The sequence below is a fragment of the Haemaphysalis longicornis genome, unplaced genomic scaffold (genome assembly GCF_048455015.1).
Source record: "Haemaphysalis longicornis isolate Haplotype H1 unplaced genomic scaffold, Haemaphysalis longicornis Haplotype H1 scaffold_3, whole genome shotgun sequence".
In the NCBI taxonomy this organism is placed as follows: domain Eukaryota; kingdom Metazoa; phylum Arthropoda; class Arachnida; order Ixodida; family Ixodidae; genus Haemaphysalis; species Haemaphysalis longicornis.
Genome location: NW_027526335.1, coordinates 224,802,562 through 224,830,162, shown reverse-complemented (window position 1 = coordinate 224,830,162; position 27,601 = coordinate 224,802,562). Strand labels below are relative to the sequence as shown.

Genomic DNA, 27,601 nt, shown 5'->3' with positions numbered 1-27,601 from the left:
TATTTCTTGGGCTCGCCTCGAGACGGGAATGTTCTTTAGACATTCAAAAAATTCGTTTCAGTTCAGAGACACAGTAAACGGGAACCTATAATTTAAAAGAAAGCACGCACAGGTATGCTTAAACGCCTGCCTTTGGGGCCAGTTAACGCAAACTCTGAAAGGAAGCGTTGACCCGACCATACACTTCCGAGAAATCTTGTTCACACCAACAAAATGCACCGAGAAAAAACTGTTGCAACACAATAACCGCACCATCGACCACTCATTGCTAGATTATATCTGCGTACAAAAATAATGCGCAACCACGTCGTATAATACAGAACACAATCGCAACACAAATCGAGCGCACCCGTCTTTTCTTTTAATGGCGCGTGAACAGTCTGATTATGAGGGGGGGGGGACGCGCAGAAAAAAAGTTTTCCTGTATTGTAAGCTGCATGTACCGAGCTCATTACTTGCAGATATCGGCTAGGTTGTCACACGCTAATCCCTAGCTCGTGTCTGGGCAGCGCCTCTTATCTCATCCTGTCCGATATCGATTCTAACTTTAGAACTATGGAACAGCAAAACCACTCGCGATAAGATGACATGGCGCGGGCGTGCAGGTTAGATTGAACAGCAAAGCCGGCAATGCTACCCTTTTTAAATGCAGAGCATTTTAGTAACTCACGATGTCACCCGCGTTGGCGTCCGTAGTCCGCGTCCGCATCGCTCCCCCTACACTATATCAATACTTGCCGGCGCCAGGTTTCCATCCTACGACTCTGCGGGCGGAACGCAAGGTGCACGGTACTCTACCAACTGAGCCACAAAGCCGACACAGAACGGAAGGTTACGAGAGGGACGAGGTTTGGGCCTGTTGGTGACACATAATGATAGAAAACGCGCTAACAAGACGAGGACGAAGAGAGAATACACAAGCACAAGCGCGAACTTTCCAAGTACCCAAGTACGCTGCCAAGTTTCCAAGTACGCTGCTCCGCTTGTGCTTGTGTATTCTCTCTTCGTCCTCGTCTTGTTAGCGCGTTTTATATCATTAAGGGAAGGTTACGAACGTGCCTTATATCCTTGACTCATTCAACCGTCGCCCAGAGGTGCGCCCTCTCCCCCGCGTCCTCCTCGCCTTCTCTCCGCTCGCAACGCCCTCTCTCGCCGCGTTCGGTTCGGGCGCACAACAGGTGGGGACGGCCGCAACACCCTCTCTCGCCGCGTTAGGTTCGCGCGCAAAAACAGGTGGGGCGCTCGCATCGCGCTCTCTCGCCGCGGTCGGTTCGCGCTTAAACCACATATGTCGTTCGCGCGCGCTGCGGTCGCTAACATCTGTGGCGTGATCGTGACGTCAGCATCACGCGTTCGCGTGGTGGCGATTTCGGCGCTATAACACTCTCTCGCGAGGGGCATTGGATTGGATTCGTTTGGATTGGCTTGGATTTGGATCGGATTGGATTAAAGTGGATTGTGTTGCGTCATAGCCGCGCCACGTTGCGTCATAGCCGCTCCACGTTGCGTCATAGCCGCGGCAGGGGGTTCACGGCACGTTTCACCATCGACTTCATCGACAATGTCTACGCTGGAAGACAACAATTACAACAACAACAACCAATACGTAATCCATACGACTTGCAGGCGCGCCCCCCCGCAGAAATGCTCTGCATTTGATCGTGCCCCTCGCGAGGGGGATGTTTCTTTTTCGGTACCCCACGTCGAGTAACCTCCTCTTGTTCAAACGGGCCAAGGCGTTTGGAAAACGTGTGCGCCGTGGGGCAAAACGAGAGAGTTGGCACTCCTTGTTGACATCCAATAACTCGTACACAGACACACACAAAGTCTGGACTCACATACGTAAGCTCAAAGGACAACAGACACACAGCCTGCCCCTGGTTAGTACAACAGGAGACACACTGGAAGACCAGGCTAACACACTTCCACAACGCTTCGAACACGTGTCCAGTTCAGCACACTACACAAACACTTTCATGAAACAGAAAACATCTGCGGAGAAGTCACTGCGTCATGGCAACAAGTCGCACACTTCTTACAATTATCCTTTTTTTTATGAGCGAACGCTTGTAATGGCAGCTGCTGACAACGCATGTATTTCGGCTTCGCCTTCCACTGCTCCCTGTGCAAATTGACTGGCATTGAACACCGCGGTTTTACGTCAGATTTTTCGGAGCACTGAAGCAACGTTTGGCAGCAGTTTTGCCGCAAATATCCGTTTTGTAGCAAGATGGCACCGGAAAAATTGGTTAGGGCACGCCACCCCGCGCCAACAATCGCCGTGGTAATAGGTACGCAGTCAATGACAAGAAGCGCGTACAGTTGAGCTTGCCTTCTTTGTGAGCAGGTGCACCGTTATAACTTTGGAGGGGTTGAGGTTATTCACCACAGGAAACGTCCAATGAAGTCTTGAACCATCCTCGACTTGGGGCCCCACTCAAGACTCAAACCCACTGCACGAAACAACAACAAAAAATACATCGATAAGAATCCTGAATCGACGTTCAAGCAGTTACTACGGCAATCGCAAAACGGCAATGCCGCCTCAAATTCACCTTACGAGCAAGAGTCTGCGCGCCGAATGCGCGTTTACTTCTATTAAAACTTTGTGTACCTGCAAGGCTGGGATATATTTGCACATTAGTTTCCACTCCAAGACGACCGACATGTCTCATTAACTTCACGTTACATGTGCGAAGTGAAAATAGAAGACTGCAATCGGTCGGCTTCTAAGGAATTCACTATAACTTGTACAAAGCTAATTTGCTTACCTGTCATTTTTGGAGAAGACGAGAAACTTGGCCGAACTGTTTCGCCCTGTGTTGCTGCACCACAGAGCTGCGCAGGACTGGTGACGCTCCTTCCCCCGCGGCCCCATATTTAGAATACATTCGTATATATTTTATAATGCAGCGAAACTTTCAGCCCGTGGAGGCGTTAGGCAACCCGCGCAGCCCTTCGCACGCCGGCTTGCTTACGCACGCACGGAACTGGCTCGCCGTGCGCGCCCAGAGAAAGAAAAAAAAATATTGGCGCCGGTGAGCTGTTGCGCATGCGTGAGGAGGCGCGGAAGCATGCGTGGTGTGGAAAGAAAGAAACGATGAGGGAAAGGGAAGGGCCACGCCGCAGCACCCTGCCGCTAGGATCGCCCCAATTTTGAAACCGGAACTAGCCAGAGTCGCCGACCAGTGGCCTTATCGGTGGCCCCTGCTGCGGCCTCCTCCGCGTCTACCTCGTCCATGAGGTTTTCGCGGAGGTCGTCGTCCCTCGCTGGTCCGGTGACGCTGGAGTACGACTTAACGCAGGTGCTTGCGTCATGCCCGAAGCGACGGCACGAAGAACACTTCGGCACCTTGCATTCACGCCTGACGTGCCCCTTGAGGTTGCAACGTAAGCACTGCGGGGCCCTTCCGGCGACGACGACGAGGGCCTTGTCACCCGCCACACGAAGTTCGTGCGGCAGGTCGTCGATGGTCACGCCCACCTTCAACTTGAGGGTCACCGTACGAAGTGTCGAGCCCTTGTTTTGGATGCCTTCGACGCGCCACCGCCCACTGCGCACCTCGGCGACACGCCCGTAGGGCGCCAGCGCAGCGCGAACGGCGTCGTCCGGCACGTTGTGCAGCAGACAGTGTAGCTTCAGGCGGGCTTCTTGATTAGACGGGTCGATAACAAGGCACCGACGATCCTTCACCTTGATATCAGTGAGTGCCGAAATCTTCTTCATACCCGCCGCCGACTTGAACGTCACTGCCCAGACGGGACTCATCTGGTACGCCCCCAACGCTACGATGTCGGGGAGCAGTTCCAGACGAGCCAAAACGTCCCGAAAGTTCTTAACTCGGTAAGGCCGGGCACGCATGTCGGCATGAAGAAAGACCGTGTTTAAAACCGGCTGGCCTGAGGGTAACTGTGGCAAAAATACTGGATAATCCTCGGCATCCTGGGCAAAAAATTCCCCCGCATTTCCCCGAGGGGGAGAATGTGAAAGTGCGAATGCACGGTTGTCGGCCCGCTTGCGGCGCTTGCGCTCGGCACCCGCAGCCCACCGCCTCGCCGCCTTCTCTTCCATCTCTTCCATCGGGTTTGTAGTATCACGTGTACACCACGCAGTTATCAAGCCGCTATAACGCCGCTGAGTCGCCAACGCAACGCCGCTGACGACGTAGTTTTAATGCGTTAAAGATATAAGGAGCGTTCCTAACTCTGAAATCAGCGTGGCTTCCGTGGCTTAGTATAATAAAGAAAAAAAAAAGCTTCCGTGGCTTAGTCGGTAGAGCGTCGCGCTGCGGCCGCAAGGTCCTCGGATCGAAACCGGGCGCCGGATGCTGTTATTTTTTTATATAGTGTAGTGGCCTGGCTGGCGCGCCGAGAGAGGGTGTTGCGAGCTGGAGAGTAGGCGAGGGGGGAGAGGAGGCGCTACGCGAGCGCCCTCACGCGTCGGAAATCCGGCGCCGTTGCTAGGCACGCTAGCTAGCTCCGTTGCTAGGCTGCGGACGGACGGTGGACGCGTGATTCAGGGTCGCTTAAGAAGTGCATTCGCACTTAAAACCTGCTAGCGCGGGCCGAAAGGCCCGCTGACGCCGCTCCTTGGGCGGAGCTCGACATTCTGCGACCGCACGCTGGCGCAACCCGAAGCAGAATCTCTGAGCCACCGCGGCGTGTTTTCTACCGGAACTTATGCCAGCACCAACATTGCGTGACGTAACTGAAACAGGAGAAAAAGGACTAACGCGACGAGTCTCCCAGATATCAAGGAGCGCATATATTATAACCAGAAAAGAAGTAAATTAACGCCCACTGTATAGAATCTAATCACATAACTTTTCAAAATCCTTGGCAGTATTTCCATGGTTCTGCCTCCGCTGCAAGCTCGGTTTGGCAAACGACTAATCGCGCCATCCGGCAGGGTTAAAAATTACCCTGAAAATAAGTACGCATGTCCGTCCGGCAAAAGAACAGTCGCGTAAGAATGCTCACCGTGGCTATGAAGACAAGCGGCGGTGCCAGACTCACCACCCCCCAAAAAATCTTTAGCCAATTATCCAATCTTAAACGAATCTTTAGCCTACAAACAAAATTCCCAACCGAGAGAAAAGCAAGAAAAATAGAAGAAGCGATAAGATTCGTGCAGCCACCGATCATGAGCCGAATATTGCAGACCCTACGGTACTACAAATTTACCCGTACGAAACTAAGTGGTAGAAACACTATCATCTGGACAGCATATGAGCAGTCCTCAACCTCGCAGTTTCGACCGAGAGACCAGCGAACAATGGCTGGACCACCAGGATTGCAGAATGGATATTCATAGAGGGGTCTCGAAAAAGGGGAAGGCCATAGGGATAAAATAACAGTATTCAAGGCAAAGATTGGAGTTGTGAAGAAGAAAAAATCGCACCAATCCACCCCGTGAATGTGGTTGGAAAGCAAAGCTGTAAACGGCACCCACAACCATTACCAATGCGACGTCACTCAAATTCACTCACGTCGCTCAACGAATAGCGAAACCAGAGAGAAGTGAAATGCGCCTAACCACACGCTTTATTACTTCCAAGAGATATTCTTGGTAATGTTAAATTAATGCATGATGCATGAACCTTGGTTGGTTGAGTTTTTTTGGTGTAGCACATGAGTGAAACTCTTTTTTATAAACTTAAAGGAAGCTCAAACTCGGTGTTAGACAATTCCACTTCTCCCCCTCTGCTGCCGCGGACAGAGGCGAAGAGACCTTCGGCAGAGACGCGGGATGAGGAGGAGGGGAAGACAGGGGGAGGAGGAAATCTATTCAGATTTGGGAACGGCCCAGATTGTGGCCAAGGGGAGTGGTTGCTTCTTCACTGGAGCTCATATGCAGTCCGCGCATCTCCCATTGCTCTTGTTGGGTAGTTAACGGTAAGAGAAGAGGCTGCTCAGCACTAAAGTCGCACACCCCCATTATGTGGCGGAGTGTTCCTACTTCTGAGTAAAATTTACATTCAGCGTGTTAGTAAATTCGGGTGCAGTAAGTGAAGACGCGTCGGGTGTGGAATGAGCCTGATTGTATGAGCCGTAGGTTGGTTGTTCTCTGGAAGGAAAGGTCAGGGTACGGCAAAGGTAGGGTCTGTATCTGAGGGCGATAATACTGGGTTATGTTCCTGCAGGAGACAACCAGGTGACTTTCCCCGTGCGGCTGCATAGCACGGGGGTAAAAGCGCAGGCTTGTTAGTGCGCGTATTCGTTGCCCTCCATGGAAGCGTGAGCGGGTGTCCAGATGAGCTAAATGGAACCGTTTTGGGAGTGGTTTTTAGGTCGGGAGACCCAATCCGACTGGTAATTCGGGCAGCCTTATTGAGAATCGGTGACTACCTTCAAAACCCCTTGTTGATTGATAGCCAAGGCGATGGCTGCCTCTTCTGCTGCCGTGATGTCTTGGTTCTTGAGTGACGCACACGCAAGGAGGTTGGTTCTGGAGTTAGCCACGATGATGGCGTATGCCGGCCCTCTATGTTGGGAGGCGTGTTTGTAGATCATTGCGTGATCCCCACCGAGGTTGGTGTTGACCGCTTGAGCCCATGCTTGTCGGTGACACTCGTGTGAGGGATTCATATTTTTAAGCAAAAGGAGCATTTTCAGTTCTTGTCGCCGAGATTCCGAGAGTACATCAAGCGGAGTGACATTCTGTGCTGCCGAGACAATCTGGTGAAGGATGCGGCGTCCCGCCGCAGTTCTGCGCGTTCGGATCTTCTGGTTAGAAAGATGGCTCTCTATTAGCTTTTCCACCGTGTTGTGGAGCCCCGTGCTCAGCACCCTCTCTATGGACGACTCATGGCAAGACCACCGACCTGCTCAACCGCCATTCTAATCACTATGTAAAGCATCTTTATGTCCTCTTTGCCTAGGAGAAAACGTAAGTGATTCTCGAGAGGACAAAAGCTAGAATTAATCGAATGGGTTCGGGTTCGTTGAGGCCTCGCTTCCTGGTGGCAACTCTCCTGGTTAGGTGTGCGATTTGATTGATGCTGTGTTTGAGGCGCTACAAAGATACGTAACTCTTGGTGTTGGCCTGGAGATGTAGGCCTGGAGATGTAGGCCTGGAGATGCAGGATCTTGATGCTGGGGCTTGGAGTGATGTCCTGGCAATCAAGTATTATTTGAATGTGTTCCTTGATGTGTTGTTTGGCGTGAGGGCGGACGACAAGGAGCTGTGATTTTTACGTGAACACTGGCGGGCACAGGCTTTACCACATTGGCGTATTAGAAGCGAGATTTCATGAGTTGGAGTGAGATTCATTTAATTGTTGTACCTTCTACCACACGCGCAAGGCGCGCACAGGGACGCTACACGTGCCGGGGGCAGAGCGCACAGCGGCTCGAGATGTCGCGTGACGCCATCACGCTGCATTAAGCGAGAAATGCAGTGGGTAACCGCGTACATGTGCCTGGTGAGTGCAACACCTGTCTTCCCGGTCTCCGTGTGGGCTCGTAGCTAAATCGGTAAGACAACGGGCTATTGCTTCGTTACTCTATTATTTCCATGTTCGATTCCTGGCGGTAGCCGTAAATTCTTTTATTTGTTCGTGGGAGTTTTTTGGTGACACCAATGGTCGCGAAAGAACCCTTGGGGGGTAGAAGTAAAAAGCTTTGCTTTAAAACAAAATGGCCACAGCTGAAGACAACAATCACGCCTTTTTATCGCATGTTGTCTAGAATCCGGTACTCCTTCGAAAACAGTGATAGCGATGTTTCACTGATACAGCCTGCGCCGTTTTTCTGAATAAAATACGCTTCGCGCAGTTCTCGCGCCACGGTGTCACGACTCTTTCCTAAAATAATTGTTTCTGTCAGTCGCGTAAGGCATCCTTTGCCACACTCGCGACAGTGATGAGGCAAATGCGACCCGGTGCCATTCTTCATGGAAAGATCATGTTCCCTGAGGCGGTCATTTACTCATCGGCCGGTTTGTCCGATGTGCACCTTACCGCACGTGAGCGGACTTGGGTAAATGACGCCAACTTGGCAGTCCACGTACTGCGCACCGTGCTTCTTTTCGCAACAACTTTTCTTTTTTCCCCGTTGATGCGCTTACACAGGCTCGCCAACTTGCACGGCGCAGAGAACGCGATAGGCACATCGTATTTTTTGGCCACACGCTTAATATTATGGGCCACTTTGTGCATATAAGGCACTACCTCAGGTCGCTTTTTCTTTTCCCTCGTCACCTGATAATTCGAGTGCCGGTGCTTCATTTTCTTGCGTAGCGACTGAGAGACAACTGACAGCAGCCTGCGAGGATAACCCGCGTCCTCAAGTCGTGACACCTGGGCCTCGAAACTGGCGTGCATGCGATGAACGCATTATTTGAAGAGGGGACACTCTAAGCACGAAACAGCAATCGCTCGCTTCACGGTTTTCGAATGAGCGGATCCAAAAGGAAGAAGCCCTTTAGTGGCGCGTGGACAGTACACCCAGCACACATGATTTTCTGCTATGCAGATGTAAATATCTAAAATCTAAGGTTCTGCCCGTTCTGAAGCTCATCAGTGAAACTCAGGCTGCCACCTACCTTCCTAAAAGTCTCTAAAACCAGCTCAACAGTTTCGTGGTAGGTTGCAGATTCCCGCTTTCTTAAAACAACCAGGTGGTCGTCCACGTATCCACGTATCCAAAACTGGAGCTGTCTGTTTCCCTCCCGTGTCATATGCATCTTATTGTCTCCGTAACACACCAACTTAATCCACTCGATCACTGAAAACACCGGAAAGTTCGCAGTGGGGCAGCCGACGTACACGTTTACACCTCCCGCCAGCGCAACCGACATGTCATCAGTGAGGGCATGAAACCTATATCTGCGCGTGCACGGCCCTTCTCCACTTCCCTCCAGTCCCACCTCGTGCCTGATAAACCGATAACCAGTTGGGTGTACGTGTTTAGAAGTAAAAGGCACCGCCAAAATTGTCGCTCTGAAAGCTCTTCAAGCTGCACTAGAAATATTGCCTCACGTCGACGCTGCGGTTTATCCGGGAGGGATTCCCAGCTACTTGGTGAGCTGGAACTTGCAGTTGAAACGGTGGCGGCAGCCGTCTCATGTCAACGAGTACAGATTCCTGGGCGAGTTGGTGTTGCGTTGCCGAAAAATTCATAGCTCATGCGGACAAGGCCAAGAAAAGAGAGACACCACGGGGCGCCACTTTCACCTTCAGAGTTGAAGGTAGTGCTCCGTGATGTCTCTCCTTTCTTGTCCTTCCCCGAATTCGCTATGAATTATTCGGCAAGGCTTTCTTTGTTTTTGCACTCATTCGCGCTTCTGTTCCGCAGATGCTCCTTTGATTTTCGCTGTACTTCCTCATAGGGAACTATAGGCGTCTGTCCATTTGGAGTTGTAACCAGGAAGGACTCGAGATTTATTCCAGTGTACAAACATGTGGCGGTTCGTTTCCGTATCGCGTCGTTGGCCTCTCACTGTCTGTGTAACACATCAACCCAAACCCAAACCACTCGATCATTGAGGACTGCTGACAGGTTACATTGAGCCACGACACTTCCACGTTTAAATTTCCCGCCAGCACAACGCACATGTCATTGGTAGAGGCATGAAGACCAGTTGTGCATGCACGCCCACCTGCTTCTACGGCCAACTAGTGTTGGCATCAACCGGCAACCGGTGATGGGCGCGCGCCTAGGCGTGAAATACACGGGCAAAAATTTCGCGCGGGAACCCTCTCATTCTGAACAAAAAATTATGGCCTGACGTCGGCGTTGGAACCAGGAAGTTGGTCAGGTAAGGCCTGATAAAGGCGCTACCACCGTTATCTGCCGATTGCGGGGCTTTTGAAAGAGGCATGGGATGTGGCCAGGGGAATAAAAGGGAATAAAAACGGCCGCCGAGTAAATCTGCTTCACCGGAATAAAAACGGGGGGGGGGGGTTAGACATATACTGTTTCGCAGTAAAACACCGCGTACGTGATGCTGGAGCACATCGGTACAACGCAGGTAGTCTGTTTTGCAAGCCCACCAAAAACCTTTGCCAAAAGCGTTAGATGACGGCGAACGAAGGGCCGAGTGACTACAGCGAAATCACACAATATTATAGACTAGAGAGGGTGATACTACCTCCTGTGGATCCACAGCTAAGTAGCAAAGAGGAGATTTTCTGGAGACGTTTGCAGACTGGAGTTTTTCAGAACCCAGTCCTTATAGTAAGTGGCATCCCAGGGTCGTCGATCCAAGATGTAAGAAATGTAAGGGTCGATCGGACCTCGTCCGCATGATGTGGACCTGTCCTTCGTACAAGAAACCGCACCAAAACGTAGCATCCTGGGAGGCACTACTCCTCAGCCGAACCTCCGAAGCCCAGCGCAAGATCATCGGTCTCGCCCTGGAAACCACCAAGCCCCAGGGATAACGGCCGACTGATGAGGGGAGGCAGCACCTAACGCTCCCTTTTTCACTCATGTGTAATAAAGTTTTCACTGACTGACTGACTGGGTGGTTCCCTATTGTACGATACAAATTTTGTATAGGTGTCGTTATCCTATTCCGTCATACTAACGATACTTATGTACCTACTTTCTTGCAGTCTATGTTAAAACCGCTTTTATGACTACTTCAGTTGATCTAGTGAGACCAGGAATGTCTGAATTTTTTAGCATCGTACTTCAGCATTAACTTAACCCTGCCTCACTGATTGACACTCCTACTTTTGGTGATAGATTTCGTTTACCAAAATTCGTGAAAAGTGCTGTTAAAACTTCTGAAGAGTCGGGGGAATGCCGAAATGCGGCAAGTAAAATGTTCCAGGATGGCCACATGGCATTGGCCAGAAGCTGAGTTTGAATATTTAGGAGAGAACCTCACCATTTTTGTAGCTTCAGCGTGCCTGCGGTGAAAATTTTGCGCCTTGACGACCTTCATTGAAAACATACGATGCGCTTCAATATCGCGCAATTTAGACTAACCAAACACGTTTCCTTAACAGATCCTTGTACTTCTGTTGCTGGCACGTCGCCGTCAGCACTGCCTCCCTCCTTCCGGCTTCGCAGTGACGCTCTTGGGACTGCTAACCACCGCCTGTGTGCTTGACGTCTTCTGCCAGCTCGCAGCCTTATTCACAATTCAGGTAAAAGTACCGAATACAGTGAGACATTTCAGTCATAAGAACCGTGTCCTTCGGGAATCTTTTCTAACGGAGACGATTTCACAGGCCCATGGAAAGATTCGTGGAGAGAAAAAATATATTTTCAATATAAAACTTTGTTAGTTAGGCGCTTATAGGTAAACGGTTATAGGAAATGCAGATTCTGCGACGATTAGACGACTTAAGTTTAGCCTACCGAGGATTCCACCCACGTAAACTTTGGCTCATTAGCCTGCGCGAAAAAAATCTGAAAAAGCGTAGGAAAATAATTAACACTAGGAATTTCGCTCCGTTTGAAGTTTCGCTGACGTCCAGATTAGCGGAAAAGGTATGGGCTGCCTTTGGTGATTTTGGGCTAGTATTGTTTAAGCAAAGCTATAGTTGTTTCACTATCCAACTTCCACAAGGCCAAGTAACCGGTAGCAGCAAGGCCGGCCATCATACAAAAACATCGTATGGTAAGCTATACAAAAACATTTTTAATGCGGCTTTAGCTATTTGGCCCAATTATATATAGCCGTTTCAATTGCTGTATTTAGATATTCGTATCGACATTCCTATGGGTTCCTGTTGCTTCTCCTACAGCTGGTTCTATGGCTGCCTTTACTTTTTGTATCGGAATTACTATGTGTGTCTTTCGCTTGTGCTATAGACCGTTGTATGACTATCATTAGCTCCTCTTATAGACACGTGTAAAAATGTGTTTAGTTTACTTAATGGTTTACCTAAAGCCGCTTGTATGGCTGTCTATCGACATCCCATGGTTGTCTTTAGCGCCTTCTATGATCGCATTATTGTGATTCCATAAAAATGTAGCTTTTTCTATAGATGGCTAAAACAATGTTCACGGCGTGTAATTTAGTCTTATTTAAACCTCAGGCGTAGTCATGCCCGTGTAATTTTACGGATCTGTAGAACTTCTCCTGTGGCACTTTTTCGGGTTTGTTCCTAGCTGCATTCTGTAATAAATGTTTCGTGAACACTTAGGAAATTAACGTAGGTGGAGAATTTGGTTATTGGAAACATTCCGCTAATTCTAACTCACCTAAACACTGTCAATTAAACCCAATAGAACACAGGCATGCAAGGTACCTTCGAGTACCATCCATACATGGCAAATTCGTTTGGACAGAGCTGCGTCAATTTTCACATTTTCGTCAGGAAAGCCGCATTGTATTCTCCGCCATATAATCCGCCATGTAATCCGCCCTTATCGCAATCCTCTTTAATGAAGTTAGAGAGCACCTTTATACCAACTTTGAACCTTGTAGCAGCAACAGTTTTGCAGTTATGAACGCTTTCTTTTTCTTTGGCGCAGGGGCGACTGCGCCCGCTGAGTCACATGCAATAAAAAAACCTAGCTAACTTCCGCGACAAGCTACCTCTTTAAAGGCATTACTCGCGTCATGGCGTTGCTGCTCCGATAGCTTGACAAGTTAAATGAGCTTGCTAAGCGCATTTTTTGTAAAGTTAAACCGAAACGCCGCAATAAAAGAAACCGTAAACTTTTTAAACCTGCCAATTTTTCAAGGAGATATAAGCCATCTTGTGTTAAAATATGAAGGCTCTGGGACCTTTTTCATTTGACATGAGTTTTTCCATGCGCCGGGGAGTGGCGCGAAGTTTTAAAATTCCGGGCATTTGAGCGGGCATTAACGTGACGCTACGCTCGCCAGCGATTCTTGGCTACACCGCTCTGTTACCGGAGACGATCTGCTGGATCCCAGCCGTAGAGAGCTTTGCTGTAAAAACTGGCTGGCGATTAAGATACTCCGTAATGCAATATCTGGACGCAGCTGTTGGGGCAGCTCGTTTAGCAGCAGCGGCAGACGAAGCAGTTCCACCAGTTGCGTCGCTCATTGCCCAGTAAGAACTGGCTGAGAGCGCATGTACGCGTTCGACAACAGCCGCTGCAGATGCGCGCGACCGGTTGCGTCACTCGCAGTTCAGCACTCACTCCTGATGCCTGCAGTGCGCTGGGGCAGCGCTCACTCGTGGGTTCTCTCGACGGTGAGCCTCTGCAGCGGTGGTGCGAGGTGCGTCTCAGGAAGGGACCACGAACTGCGTCTTATGCCGGGTTCAGACTCTTGTCGTAACTGTCGTAATATCTTTAAATAATGACGTCATTTGACGTCTCAGCCAACCGAACTGCGTGAAACGCCGTTTTTTACGTTCATGGCGCACGATACGGCTGCTACGTCGGTAGTCTCAACATAGCATTAAGCGAACGCACATCATCTTCACGCGAACGCCCCCTCACGTTTTCGCCAAGCCTAGAGCGCCTTGTGCGGGCACAGCATACTGCCCGTTCCATTCCCCCAGTGCACACTTTCGGAGAGCGCTGGCTCGCGCCGCCATGGCGAACCGCCCTCCCCTCCCGAATTTCGCGACATTCTCCTCCTTTGATTTCTTTCAGTCGTCGGTCTTCTCATCCTTCACTCGGTCACGACGACGCGGAAGCGGCTGAGCCCAGAGACGGGCACCAAGGAACTGTGCCCTAAAATATCTTCCCAGCAATTCATTTGTGTTAGGAGGTGAAGCCAACTTTAAGGGGTCGTTGTAAGCTTTATCTTTGTAAGATGACTTTCCCACAGCGGGAGTTGCACAATGACTCACGTCAATCTTCGTCGGGGATGCCAATACAGAAAGTGGCTCTAACGCTTGTTTTATTGGAACAATACCGAAAGAAATTATATGACCAGTAGCCGCTGAGACGACTCTAACAGAACGCCGGGTTTCATATAGTTTTCAAAATTACATGGTTCACAGCGACATTGTAAATATTGTGAAATTCTGGTCCGCTGTCAATACATATGGCATTCTACGGGAGAGAAACAGACAGCCCCATGTTTGTCCACCGGAACAATACTCTGGTTCGTCATAAGCTGATTCAGTTAATTAACCAGGAACTATGCTCAATCGCAAATTACAAACAACCGGGTTTTGCTTCGTGCACCCCTTGGACTACGACCGAGTCAAAGTTCACGTTGAAGCTCTGCACTGCAGCTTTGCTGGTCATCCTTCACAGAGTAGAAAGGCACTATCACCTTCCCCCGGCAGCGACGTGCCACAGAAGATTACTCCGAACATATGCGACACTCGCTGGACGTTCATTTTCTAGTTTTGACGACGTGCGGTATAGAAAGTCGCAACCTGAATTTGAGAGTTAATCAGTAGCTGCCTTTAATTTTGCTCTTCAATTATTGTTGGTATAATCAGTAAGTAACGTTATTTAACAAGTACTTTTACATAACCGGCTGATCAACATCATCATCGTCATCCAATATATGTCATAGATGCTGGTGAATCCTGAGTATATGGATTTCGCGTCATGTCATTTTGAAAGCAGCGGAATATCATTAATGGTTGCGCTATTTATAGCTTTATGGGCTAACACTTTCCTATAAGCGGCTAGAGGTGTGCGGCCTTATGTCAATACATAATTGGCTAAGGAAGCTTTCATGGCAGCGGTTCCGCGGCTCCTGCTCAAACACTTTTCCAATGCCTGCTAAATGTTGCTAAATTTTCGCATGTCTACAAGTTGACACTTATATATTGCTCTGCAGCCAGCTGCAGTAGCGTTTATGGTTATCTCTCTTTAGGTTTAGGGCACATTCTTTCCAATATCTTGCAAAGGACAGCTAAATACTTTCAAGTCTGCGTACTTACAATTAAACTGTCTACAACTATCCAACAGAGCTTTTATGGCTGTCTCTCTTTAGCTTTAGGACATTTCTTTTCGATGGCTGGCAAAAGACAGTTATATAATTTCAAGTTTGTAGACCCCAAGCGAAACAACAATCTATGGCTAGCCAAAGGACCTTTGTAACGGCTGGACTATAGAACTAAAGCCATACATATTTATTTGGCAGGCTAAAGTAACCTGAAGAGCTCTGGATCCATAGCTTAAACACACTAGGATGTTCTGTAACCGTTTAATAAGAAAGTTATAGTTTAGAGTCTTTAGCACTCATGCATAAAAACTGTAAACCTTGCTGTAGCCTATTGTATGCCATTTTATGGGGGACCATAGGGACCCGTAGGCCGCGATCGCTAACCATAAATTTTTCCATAGGCACTCATGAGCCACTTTTCTGTATGCCGGCTGCAACGTGCACATGCATGTAGAATGACAAAAAATGTAGACTGACAACCCTGTGAACGAGGATGACGAGCAAATCTGCGGTGGCGAGCCTCAACGTCAGCTTTGACTACGTCGTAGACCAAGGGGTGCACGAAGCAAAACCCGTTTGTTTGTAATTTGCGATTGAGCATAGTTCGTGGTTAATTAACCGAATTAACTTTTGACGAACTAGAGTTTTGATCCCGCGGACAAACATGGGGCTGTCTGTTTCCATCCGCTAGAAGCCCATATGTATTGACAGCGGACGAGAACTTCTCAATATATACAATTTCACTGTGAACAATTTGATTTTGGAAACTACAGGGGAATCCCGTTAATGCTTTTTTCACCGGACCGGGAACAGAAAACGTAACAGCCAGGAAAATGCTAGAGAGAGCAAAGCCAGGAAAATGGGCCGGCGTCTAACTGGCGTCGTAAAATCACCCCTATCTAGAGCTCCATTGTTTCCAACTTCGTTTCTGCCCGTTCTGCCAAGTGTAGCGGTATTTTTTGCATTTTTATGTGCACATTTAGTGTTGCCAAAAGCAATTAGGACCGGCGTCAGGTAATGTTAGCCGTCGTAAAATCTACTCTACTACTGGCTCACCGTCACCCTACTCGAGAAGGTCGACAACCACAGCGGGCGTCGTGAAATCCCCAAACCACTCGCTCGCCCTTCCGACCATCTTTATGGGTGGTGTAGAGAGTGCAGTGTGTAGAAGGGCGGTGTAGAAGGGCTGGCGCAAGTGTCGGTATGGGTGTTGTAGAATGCGCCGAGGGTTGCAAGGAAGGAGCAGCAGACAACGCGGTGAGACCGATCTCAAGGCTACCGCAGCGCCACCGCCTGGTTGACGGCAGCACCAGCCCCTGCCGCGGTACTGGAAGGCCGCGCTCTTTGCCAACTGACCTAATCTAAAAATGCTGCACGGCGCCATTAAAACAATGCAGCGGCGCTAACATCACGCACTTCCGGCGTTCCGAAGTAAACCTTCTCTTCTAGGCTCAGTGATGATCGTGATTGCACTTTCGGTGGATGTCCGTCTAGTGTTGGCCTTTCCCATTCACTTGCGGCTCCTTGTAGGCCAGTTCAGTAACAAAGCCTAAACAAGACTACTCGAAAGCCAAAACGGTGGTGCCCAAGCCGCTGCGTAGTGTCACGTTGAACGCATTATACACGAACGAGCCCACAGTTGCGGCGCTACAGCGGGGTTCGTAGTACATTATATCCTATGGGAGCTATGCCGGGACCGCTGGCGCACAACGCAACAGCCAGGAAAACGCAACAGTGAGGAACGTAACAGCGAGGTTCTACTGTATGTAAAACCCGGCGTTCTGTTAGAGTCGTCTCAGCGGCTAATGGTCATATAATTTGTTTCGGTATTGTTCCAATAAAACAAGCGTTAGAGCCACTTTCTGTATTGGCATCCCCGACGAAGATTGACGTGATTCATTGTGCAACCCCCGCTGTGGGAAAGCCATCTTACAAAGATCAAGCTTACAACGACCCCTTAAAGTCGGCTTCACCTCCTAACACACATGAATTGCTGGGAAGACATTTTAGGTCGCAGCCCTTTGGTGCCCATCTCTGGGCTCAGCCGCATCCGCATCGTCGTGACGGAGCGAACGATGAGAAGACCGGTGACTGAAAGAAAGCAAAGGAGGAGAATATCGCGAAATTTGGGCGGGGAGGGCGGTTCGCCGTGGCGGCGCGAGCCGGCGCTCTCCGAAAGTGTGCAGTAGGGGAATGGAAGGGGCAGTATGCTGTGCCCGCACGAGGCTCTCGACGCTTGGTGAAAACGTGAGGAGGTCGTTTGCATGAGGATGATGTGCGTTTGCTTAATGCTATGTTCAGACTACAGACATAACAGCCGTACCGTGCGCTATGGAGGTAAGAAAACGGCGTTTCACGCAGTTCGATTGGATGAGACGTCAAATGACGTCATTTGATCAGTTCATCAGCACACCTAATTCATCAGCATACCTAAACCACTGCGTTCGGAATTTTCTTACAGATTCATTACTCCTCAAACGCTACAAGCTTTTAGAGACTGTTTATGTGGAGCAAATTGGAACGATGTATTCTCAGCGGGCGATCCCAACTCAGCTTACGACTTATTTATAAAAAAAGCTCACAGAACTATACTTTGAGTGTTGCCCAGTGAAGAGGTTCACAAGCATGTAAAAAAAGTAGGAAACCCTGGATTAATAAAGAATGCCTCAAGCTTATTTGATAAAGAAACCAATTGTTCAAAGCGTTTATAGTGAGTAAAACCCCCGAAGCCCTCAAAGTATTTAAGAAATATAGGAATTTGGTCACTAAAAACCTCCGTGATGTAAAAAAAGCGAGATTTTGCTAGCCAGTGTTTTCAAAAGGCTAAGAAAAAATAATTTTGACACGCCTAACCTGCTTTACTAACCGCTTCAACTTGAATAATTATGCACAGTATGGTTTCCGAAGGAACAAGTGTACAGAATTTGCGCTACTGGCCCAGAAGAAATTGATGCTAGACAATTTTGAACGGAAACATATGGTACTAGGGATGTTCCTAGACTTCTCAAAAGCCATCGACTGATTAATCATAAAATTCTCCTTCAAAAACTGGATCATTATGGCATTAGGGGAATTGCGCACAAGTTAATTAGTTCCTACTTGCAATACCGCACTCTATTTGGTGTCATCGAAGGAAAACGTTCTGCAATCACACCCATCACAAACGGTGTCCCGCAGGGAAGCATCCTAGGACCGTTCTTATTTATACTTTGTCAACGAGGTTGTCCAAATTGATGAAACAGTCCAATATATAGTACATGCTGGTGATACTAGTTTATTCTTTTCAGGCACGACGTTCGTTTAATTAGGTAGCAGAGCGAATCGCGTACTGGCTCAAATTAATTCATGGGCGCTAATTACTACCTAGAACTAAACATTATTAAAACGAAGGCTGTTTTATTTCACCCCCACCACACACCCGTTGAGCTGCCCAAAATACATTTGAACAGGACTGAAATTGAAATCGTAAAAAGCTTCAAATCTCTCTGTGTGTATTTCTCACAAAACATGACATGGGATGATCATGCCAACTATATTGTTAATAAACTATCTATGGCAGTTGGTAACATGCGTCGCCACTGCCACTATTTGCCTTCCTCTGTTAATATACTCATATATAACGCCCTATTTTCTTCTCTGTTATTTTATGCGTTCCTCGTATGGTCAACAACATCTGTAAACAGTTAGTCGGCTTACCGTGTTACAGAAAAAAGCTTTACGTCTAGCTGGTAAAGTGCCTTATCGCAGCCACACCGCCGACATATTTAGGAAATATCACAAAATTAAGGTTCTTTCAATATATGAATATAAATTATGTCATTCATATAAACTAGGTTTATTGAAAAATAACGATGCCGTAACTAGCATAGCAAATTTAAAGAAAAACACCCCGTCATATAATGTACGCCATCCTGAAGTGTGGCATGTCGCTAAATGCACAACACATTATGGAAATCAAACGTCAAAATTCTAATTACCTCGAGTTTCAAACCGTGTAGTCACATCAGTAAACATGGACGTATCCTGTATACCATTAAAAGAACTCCGCCTAATATTTGTATAATGATGTGCTGTGGAGACTTGTGCTTGTATCTTATTTTTTTCTGTTCAAATGACAACGCAAAACCCCAATGTGCTTCCCCATGAAGCCTTTTAACGCTTAGCCGTATGCTTTGTATGCATGCCGCCCCGTGCTCTAGGGGGGTCAGGGCCTATCAAGCTGTTTCCACAACTTTAGCTGTAATCCTCGTAACATTTTATTGTTGCAGAATAAATTTCAATTTCAATTTCAATTTCAATTATTTAAAGATTTTACGACATTGCGACGACAGTATGAACCCGGCCTAAGACGTAGTTCGCGGTCCCTTCCTGAGACGCACTTCGCGCCGCCGCCGCAGAGGCTCACCGTCGGAGAACCCACGAGTGATTGCTGCCCCAGCGAACTGCAGCCATCAGGAGTGAGTGCTGAACTGCGAGTGACACAACCGGTCGTACGCATCTGCAGCAGCTGTTGTTGAACGTGCACATGCGCTTTCGGCCAGTTCCTACTAAGCAAAGAATGACGCAACTGGTGGAACTGCGTCGTCTGCCCCTGCTGCTAAACGAGATGCCCGAACAGCTGCGCCCAAATATCGCCTTAGGGAGTATCGTAATCGCCAGCCAATTTTTTAAAGCAAATATAAGCCGTCTTGTAATAAAATATGAAGGCCCTTGGACCTTTTTATTTTATATGATTTTTTTCCATGCGCCCGGGGGTGTGGCACGCAGTTTTACGATCCCGGGGATTTTAGTATTTGAGTGGGCTCAGCAACGTGGCGCTATGCTCGCTAGCGATCCTTGTCTACACCGCTCTGTTACCGGAGGCGATCTGCTGGATCCTAGCCATAGACAGCTTTGCTGTAAAAACTCGATCAAATTTAAGAGCTGGTAGGTGGGCGGAGTCCTTAGTCCAGGACTCCATTTGTTCTACCTGCCGTCTTCACCCTTTCAGTCAGCCATGCACGCCGGTGTTTTTTTTTTCCTTAAGCGGTGTGTAACCGCAGTGGCACAAGCCGCGCCATGTCCGTGGCGCTTCGGCCATGTCCGTGGAAGTTTCCAGTGTTGCCAAATGAAGAAATTATGACTAAACGTTTCGGTGAATACCACCTATAGTACTCTCCCCGAGCAACCGAGGGGCAATCCGAATCCACTTCTACCCATCACGCCCGTCTCTGCGGACGATCGCAGCACCAGATACCTCTCTAGTTATTATTGCCTATAACTTGCATGCCGCAGGCCACTCCAACTCTATGCCGCAGGCCACTTCAAAATATAATTGGATAGATACTTCATGGTTGTTCCCTTAAAGCGGCCGGGCACCCCACAATAATTGGATATGGGGGCGCTATCTGGAAATGACCCTGGGCGGGCAGCTTCGTGGGTTTCGTAACGCCACTGCCAGGTGCCGCCACCGGTATCGCCGGCACTATCTTTTGTGGTTCGCTCCGCCTCTTGTACATGGAACCCAATTAGAACGACTCTCGACCACGTCTTTCAACGCAGGCTAAGAAACGTCGAAGTACTCATGCAGGCCTCGTACTTAAGCGTGCACCGACCCATGCTCTACGTGGCTGGCAATGCGTCGGATGACGAGGAATGCCATGGTGACACTCATGGTGCCAGTGGTGCAGTACAAGGGTGCAGCGTAATCGTGCCTTACGCAAACAACCTTTCTCAGACAAACCTTTATCGGCACGACGGAAATGGTAGCGGGAGGGCCTCACTGCTTGGCGGGGCAAAGGCGATCACTTACGGAGCAGGGGCGGCAGACGACTATTTTCTTTCAAGGGCGTTTGCAGCGAAGCAATCAGATACACGGCCAATTTTTTTTTCCTGTCACTGTCTGCGAACACTAGTCTTCGAGGCTTTTGAGTCTCTTGCAACCCTTACGTTGAAAATATGGCCGTTGTTATTGTTGTCCAATTTCTAATAACTGCTTAGTTATTTTTCGGGGATCTCCATCATCCCGATTCACATTCGCAAATTGGATTCGTTCACCATGAAGGCTGTCACTGGTGTTTCATGGTTCCTGATGATGTGCTTTTGACCTACTCTATTCTATGGCACTAGAAAATGCCGAATTCTTGCGCGTTATAATTCCGATAGTTATCTAAGCAAGCGAGGCCGAGTTTGCAGCTGCTCAGCACGGGGCGTGTCAATGGAAACATATCGGCATACCTCCGGGACCAGCTTCTTTAAATATGTCATTGCTTGAATGAAGAAGACGTAATTGTTGGCACTGTCAGGTAAAAGTAGGTTGCCTCATAAGTCAACTCAGCTTTTGATAACAACAAGGTACCGTTCAAACATGCTTCTGTGAAATCTAAATATGGCATTTGTTTTCTGTCTTACAGGACACGTTATCATTAACAACAAATATGGACGACAAAACTCTCATCGTTTCTCTCGTTCTGGTGGCAACTCTCGGTGCTAACTTCATTGCTTCTGAGATTCAAGATTTGGTCCTCGAAAGGACGGAGGTAATTTTTGAAGTTATAATAATAGGACATGGTCACTGGCTATTTGAGTCATGGCTGACAAACATATCAATACTGTGCGAAAGATAAGGACAGAGGTGTGTCCCTATCGTGGAACTGTTGCCTGCCGCATACTGTTATTTTACCCCGTTTAATCGAATCCTTTTGTCGTGTTTAAAATGTGATTTCGGGTACGCCGAAACGCGTGTTGCTGCTGTCGATTGGCTAAAGCTTAGGAACAGCTTAAGCCACTTCTATCGTGTGTTCCCTGCATCCGTCTCAATCGGAAAATCACGAATTCCGTAAAAATTTTTAAACAGATGGCAATAGTTGACATAGTAATCACGTACTGCTTTAGTTCTTCCGTACTCGAATGAAGAGAGGCATAACGATTCGTGTGCCCACGATCGCCACGAGAAGGTGGCGTTAGTGGACACACGGAGTGGTGCTATTGCCTACGCGAAGCTTTGAGGCCTCTTTCTCAGTCATGACCCTCTAGTTGAGTTTCTTTGTTACTGTACATTGGTAGTAAACCATGGCCGCGAAAGTGTGCGCGTACTAGAAGCGGCAAACCGAGAATGTTGGCTGGCGTTACATGTGTCCAGCACGGAGCCAAGATGGCCGATTTTTGCTGAGACTCGTTTCCCCTGCAGCCTATTAAGACGAGTCGACTTGTGCAGCTGTCGCACAATTTCATTCGAAGATTGTGGAGGCAACTTGGCGATCAGGACACTCAGCAGCATATGCAGAAAACGAAACTCGTTTTTCAGGCTCGTTTTTCAGGCACCCCAGCGATCCCAGTTTTTTAGGTACCAAGCGCGTATGTACAGGACTTCTCTATTCATAAAGTTCTCGTTGTCATGTACAGATAGTGTATAATTGCGAAGATATTTAACGTGTGAATGTTTTGCAGTTAGGGCGTGGCCGGTACATGACGGCAGCCAACTTCATTGGCATGCATGACTGAATTGGTTTCTTAATAAAAAGCGGTGCCCTGCAGCTTTTGATATCGTGCGCGCCACAATCATGAGGCTGCGTTAAAAGTGTGCTCCACGTAAGCACACTTACGCAGCAGAGAGGGTAGGGAAACAGGTCTGTAACGGAATAACGACGCAAATCAGACCTGGGTCAGAGCTGCCCGTAACGATGAGGATGAACGGGCTGATTGATGACTCCCAGCCGACGATTCATCGTCCCCCCGCGTCCTTAACGTTCACGTCTGCCCGCAGGCACTAGCGCTGCAGTGCACGCAGACCTTGCTGGCTAATCGAGAAATAGAAGTGCGTCTCGATCAAGCTCCGGCGTGGTTCTGTATCACGTTTGCTCTCAGAAGACGCGCGCACTAAGTCCCGCGGTTCATCCAAAATCTTGAGTTGTATCGCGGGCGCTTTGCAGTGGTACGCACTGTTGCGCCATGCTTTTGTCGCGTCCCGTACTTCTCTTCGCTCAGGTGCAGCTTCTCCGTGAGCGCCTTATTCCTGTACACGTCGTTTGCACACGCGTGCTTTCCTTTTCTATTGCAGCTGGCGACGCTGCCCATTTTGTAGCGTCAGCTACACTGGCCGAGGTTGAGCAGTTTCGCGTGGCTCCTGGAGAGCCGTGCTCCGCATGCGCGAGGAGCAGCGCACAGAACGTTGCTCGCCGCCCGGCGTCTCTAACACACCCCACGCACCTAGCGTCTTCGCCGACCTCCGTTCCGCACCTGGCGGCCCGGTCCACTTGGTGATCATGCGAGGGGTGGCTGGGTGTGGAACCGATGACTCGTGCACCCCAGCAACACCGGCGTGCGCCTGTGGAACCAGCTTAGCTCTGGGGCGATTGGTGACGCTGCGCCGCAGCCGCTGGATAAATATACATGTGTCTCATAGTGCGTATACCGTGCGTGTGTCATTGAAGCAGCAGTAAGCATGGTAACCAAGCTAATCCTAGACAACCAGGAATAACCAGCTGAGCCTTAGTTCACGCTACGTATATACTTGCATAGCCAAACTAAGCCACTGCTAGTTTTTCTCGGGGTGCGATGCCTCTGCTGCTGCGTCGTGAAAAATCACACCAGGCTATCGAAATGCCGCCTTTTGCGTTCTCGTCAGCGTTGCCAGACTTGACACAGTGCTCGCCAGCTTTGCCATCGCCGCGGTTATGCAGCCTTCGTAACAGCTCGGCGATTGGGTCTTCCTCAATATGCGAATGTCTACTGCACCACACTGTCAGTAAGCGGCTAAGATGTCCCTCTCTGCTTCCTTTTAACGGCGCAGCTGTTTAGGAGCTCGCAATTCCGGCGATGATGCCCGTCTAGGCCTACCTGTCTAGGCCAACTGGGCCTACAGATGGCGCCACCACCTCGACTGTGGTCCATGGCGATCTCGGGAGGCAGCGCTAGTTTACATCTGTTTATTTGCACCGATATATTACCACACCTCCGTGGGTAAGCTTCGAGTATGTACATACCGTGGCGAGTGGCGTTGTGAGCTACCACTGACTCTGCAGGAGGGGGCACCCAGCGTGCGGAAGTCGCCAACACTACTGCCGTACTGAAACTCATCTTTGATGATTGCAGGGTTTAACGCGCCGACGCAACGCAGGCGATGAGGCGCGCAGTAGTGGAGGTCGCCGGATTAATTTCGCCCACCTGGGGATCTTTGACGTGCGCCGAAATCTCGTACACACCGGCGTTTTTGCTTGTCGCCTCCATCAGAAAAGCGGCCGCCGCGGCCGGGAATCGAACCAGCGACCTCGTGCTCAGCAGCGCAACACCTTAGACACTGAGCCACCGCGGCGGGTTCAAACTCCTCTTTGAGCAACTCTCAATGGCATGGCGTTTAGATACCTCGAGTGCATCTAGTCGAGTGGTGTTTCCATATTGGAGTTGGCCCAGGCAGCACAGGACTGTTCGGCCTAAAAGAGGCCGGTGTACTTTGGCCGGTGATTATCTGTCCGGCCCTTTTCCGGCAGCCATGTTCGGCCCATGTCCAAATGTGGGCCTCGGATCGGACATCTCTGCCGGGTCGATGTCTCCAATGCTCTCCATTTCTTAAGGGAGCGAATAGCCTCGAGCTGATGTGTCGACGAAGCCGGCGGCAGAGGCGTGGTAGCGGCGATGACTGGCGAGGCTTAGCTCACCCGTCGGTGTGGCACAGTCTTCTTGTGGCAATAAATGACATTTCGATACCCTAAAAGGTTCCCTGCTAATGTCCAGTGAGTCCTTGCACCTTGCCCGTTCACCGAGAACACTCATTACTGTTTAAAAAACGATGTTCGTTTATTTAAAACGTACAAACACGGAGCGGATGAAAAACGCGTCCCCTTCGTTCGGCTCCCTAACGGCTTTTTTCTCCCCCCAGGAAAAAACCGGTCGGTCTCCTTCCAAACACGTCTGTGCATGAATTCTCGGCGCCCAGGCGCGTGCCGTTGTTCGGCTGTATGCCGTTTGCCGAAAAAATGACGTATAACCAGATACCTTACGTAGGGCGGTCTCCTCTTGAACACCGGTTGCCTAATATTCTGTGGCCATTCGCTTGCCGTAATTCGGCCGAGGACAGCTAACCGAATGAAAAACGTATATTCTGGGGCCGTACGTCGGCCGGTATCCTTTATTACACTGGTTGCCCGAAGAAAACGAATATTCTACCGCCGGACGCGCGGTTCACCGTTGAAACAACGAATGCACGGCAGCCGCGCTCCGGCCGGTCTCCTTTCGAACACCAACTACCGCAAGAATACGCATATTCTGTGGCCGGTCGCTTCCCGTGCTTCGGCCGATTACCGCTTCCCGAAGAAAAAAACTTATGCCCTAAGGCCGTACTTCGGCCGTTCTCTTTCTCAACATTGGCAGCCGTAAGAGAACTGAATATCTGGCAGCCGGTTGGCAGCCGTTGTACGTCTGGACACGGGCGGACGGAAAAATACCGAAGCGCTGGTTGCCGAATGTTGGCCGTTCAACGCAAGATCAGTGGCTGCCAGAACCTGGATGCTGGCCGGACATGCCAGAAAGCGGCCATAGATGGGCCGGTCTTGGGGCACACTTTCTGTGCCTCCTGGGGGGCTTGCTTTGGATTAGATTTTTTGTAGTTTGACCTCACCTCCCGAAGGGCAATTTTCGTAATGGATGTCAACTCTAAATGCTGCTCTGCTGCTCGCTGTTTCCTCGCCCGGAGCAGAAGTGAATGGCAAGTGTTGTTTTGTTTCTCCGGCTCCAATAAAACGCAACCATTCAGATTTACGCATGACCGCAACCCCCTCCGCTACTTCGAAGGTTATAGATGGTCGTCAAGACCTTGCTGTAAGCACTCGTCTTTTATGAAATGTGAAGCAAAGGTATACTCAAAATGAAGCGGTGGTCGCTCTATTTCTTCTGCCGCGTCATTAGTTGTGCACGTTTTTTGTTGTATTCTTGTTTTTGCACGTTTTGTTGCCGCTGAGCCGTCCTTGACATCAGCAAGCGAACCCTCGTGTTCCACGCGCTTGTCTTCCGTGGGGCGACTCACGCTAACTGGGTGCTGGAGCCCACCACCAAATACTTGCATTCAGACTCATTGTGGCCGTTTTGGAATGCCGAAGCCTCCGATGTGGCTTTACCTGTAACGGGGACTTAAGAGACGGTAGCGGTCCAAATGTTTTGCGTATTGGCCTGGATTGTGTTTTTGTGTTCTCCTGAGACAGGCGCTCCCTTGTGTCGCACGTCGCGTCGAACGGATCGTTGCCTCGCGTCTTCTCTTGGAGAGGCTAAAGTACTCCAATGGATTTTCGGGGCTCGCGCTATCCCGAGTCGAGGATGCGGACGACGTGATGTACGGAAAGCGGTGGAACCCGTTCTTGCCGCGTCATGGACGTGAACATCAATGCGTCTGCTTCCTGCGCCGCCAGAGCATTGGTTGACAGCCGCTCCCAGCGATTACCATTGCTCCTCACGTCGAACATGAGGGAAAGGTACTGGTGGCCTCGCATCGACGTGTCGAAACGGTCCCAGAGCCACTGAATTCACATGGGTAACCATTAAATGTTGAAACCTGCAGTTTTAGCAGGACCTCTGCCGAGGTCGATGTGCGCGAGCCCCATTGAAAGGGGTCGTGTGGGTGTGCTGAATAGCCGGTGGTAGTAAGTCTGATGCCGGGAGCGATCGCAGACTTCACGGCAAAGCCCCGTCAAAATTATTGTTATTACATGTTTTTATGGTCCGCCAAGGAGTTGTAGTAATACCGATCACTTCGTCACGTTCCAGTAGCTTAGTGATTCTCCTGTCTGTCTTGTAAAGTTCTGTGTCTTTTATCGCCAGCAGGCCGATGGACACTTGCAACTCCTGCGAAGATGAAGAGGGGACTTGCCGAAGCTCCGCCGCTGCCTTTAGCAGTCTCGTTAGTGTGCCGCGAAGGACGCGTTGCTGTCTGAGTGACTGAGTGAAAAACATTTATTTACAGAAGTTTTTACAGGGAGGGTGGGCAGCAGTCCTTAAAGGGGTATTCACACGACGGAGCGTTTCAGCGGAGAAATCCGAGGGAGGTCGTGACGTCACCGCAGGCGGACTTCCGCTCGGCCAGCTCCTTCGCTTACACGGAGGATGCGACTTCCGGACGTACATCACTGTTTGCAGTCGCCTATCTCTAAAGCAGAGCTGCCGTAGCAACCGCCGATTCCGCGACGGCGGCAATTTCTGTTAAGCTCATACGTACTGATCTTGTCAACCGACCAAAAATTGGTCGTCGACGCGATGCAGGTGCTGCCGCGCGCAGAGAACGGCGCGCGACGTGGTAGCAGCCGGCCGGCCCACCTACAGGCCCGCATACTGATGTTAGGCTTAACACCGTGGCGAATATTCGATCCCCGCTCTGGCAAACGGCTCAGGTGACGATTTTAAATGCAGAGCATTTCAGTAACTCACGATGTCACCCGCGTTGGCGTCCGTAGTCCGCGTCCGCATCGCTCCCCCTACACTATATAAATACTTGCCGGCGCCAGGTTTCGATCCTACGACTCTGCGGGCGGAAGGCAAGGTGCACGGTACTCTACCAACTGAGCCACAAAGCCGACACAGAACGGAAGGTTCCGAACGTGCCTTATATCCTTGACTGATTCAACCGTCGGCCAGAGGTGCGCCCTCTCCCCCGCGTCCTCCTCGCCTTCTCTCCGCTCGCAACGCCCTCTCTCGCCGCGTTCGGTTCGGGCGCACAACAGGTGGGGACGTGCGCAACACCCTCTCTCGCCGCGTTGGGTTCGCGCTGATCAACAGTCGGTTCGCGCGCAAGAACAGGTGGGGGCGCTCGCATCGCGCTCTCTCGCCGCGGTCGGTTCGCGCTTAAAC

At 49.8% G+C, this 27,601-nt stretch overlaps 1 protein-coding gene across 1 annotated transcript in view; it reads left to right on the top strand.

Annotated features, from left to right (window-relative positions):
* Nucleotides 1-27,601, top strand: part of LOC144176017 (ATP-binding cassette sub-family C member 2-like) — a 320,694-nt gene that overhangs the window by 105,205 nt on the left and 187,888 nt on the right. The window contains exons 4-5 of the mRNA XM_077705121.1: nucleotides 10,959-11,099; nucleotides 21,184-21,309. Coding sequence (XP_077561247.1) covers nucleotides 10,959-11,099; nucleotides 21,184-21,309 — 267 coding nt within the window. The remainder of the gene's footprint in view (nucleotides 1-10,958; nucleotides 11,100-21,183; nucleotides 21,310-27,601) is intronic.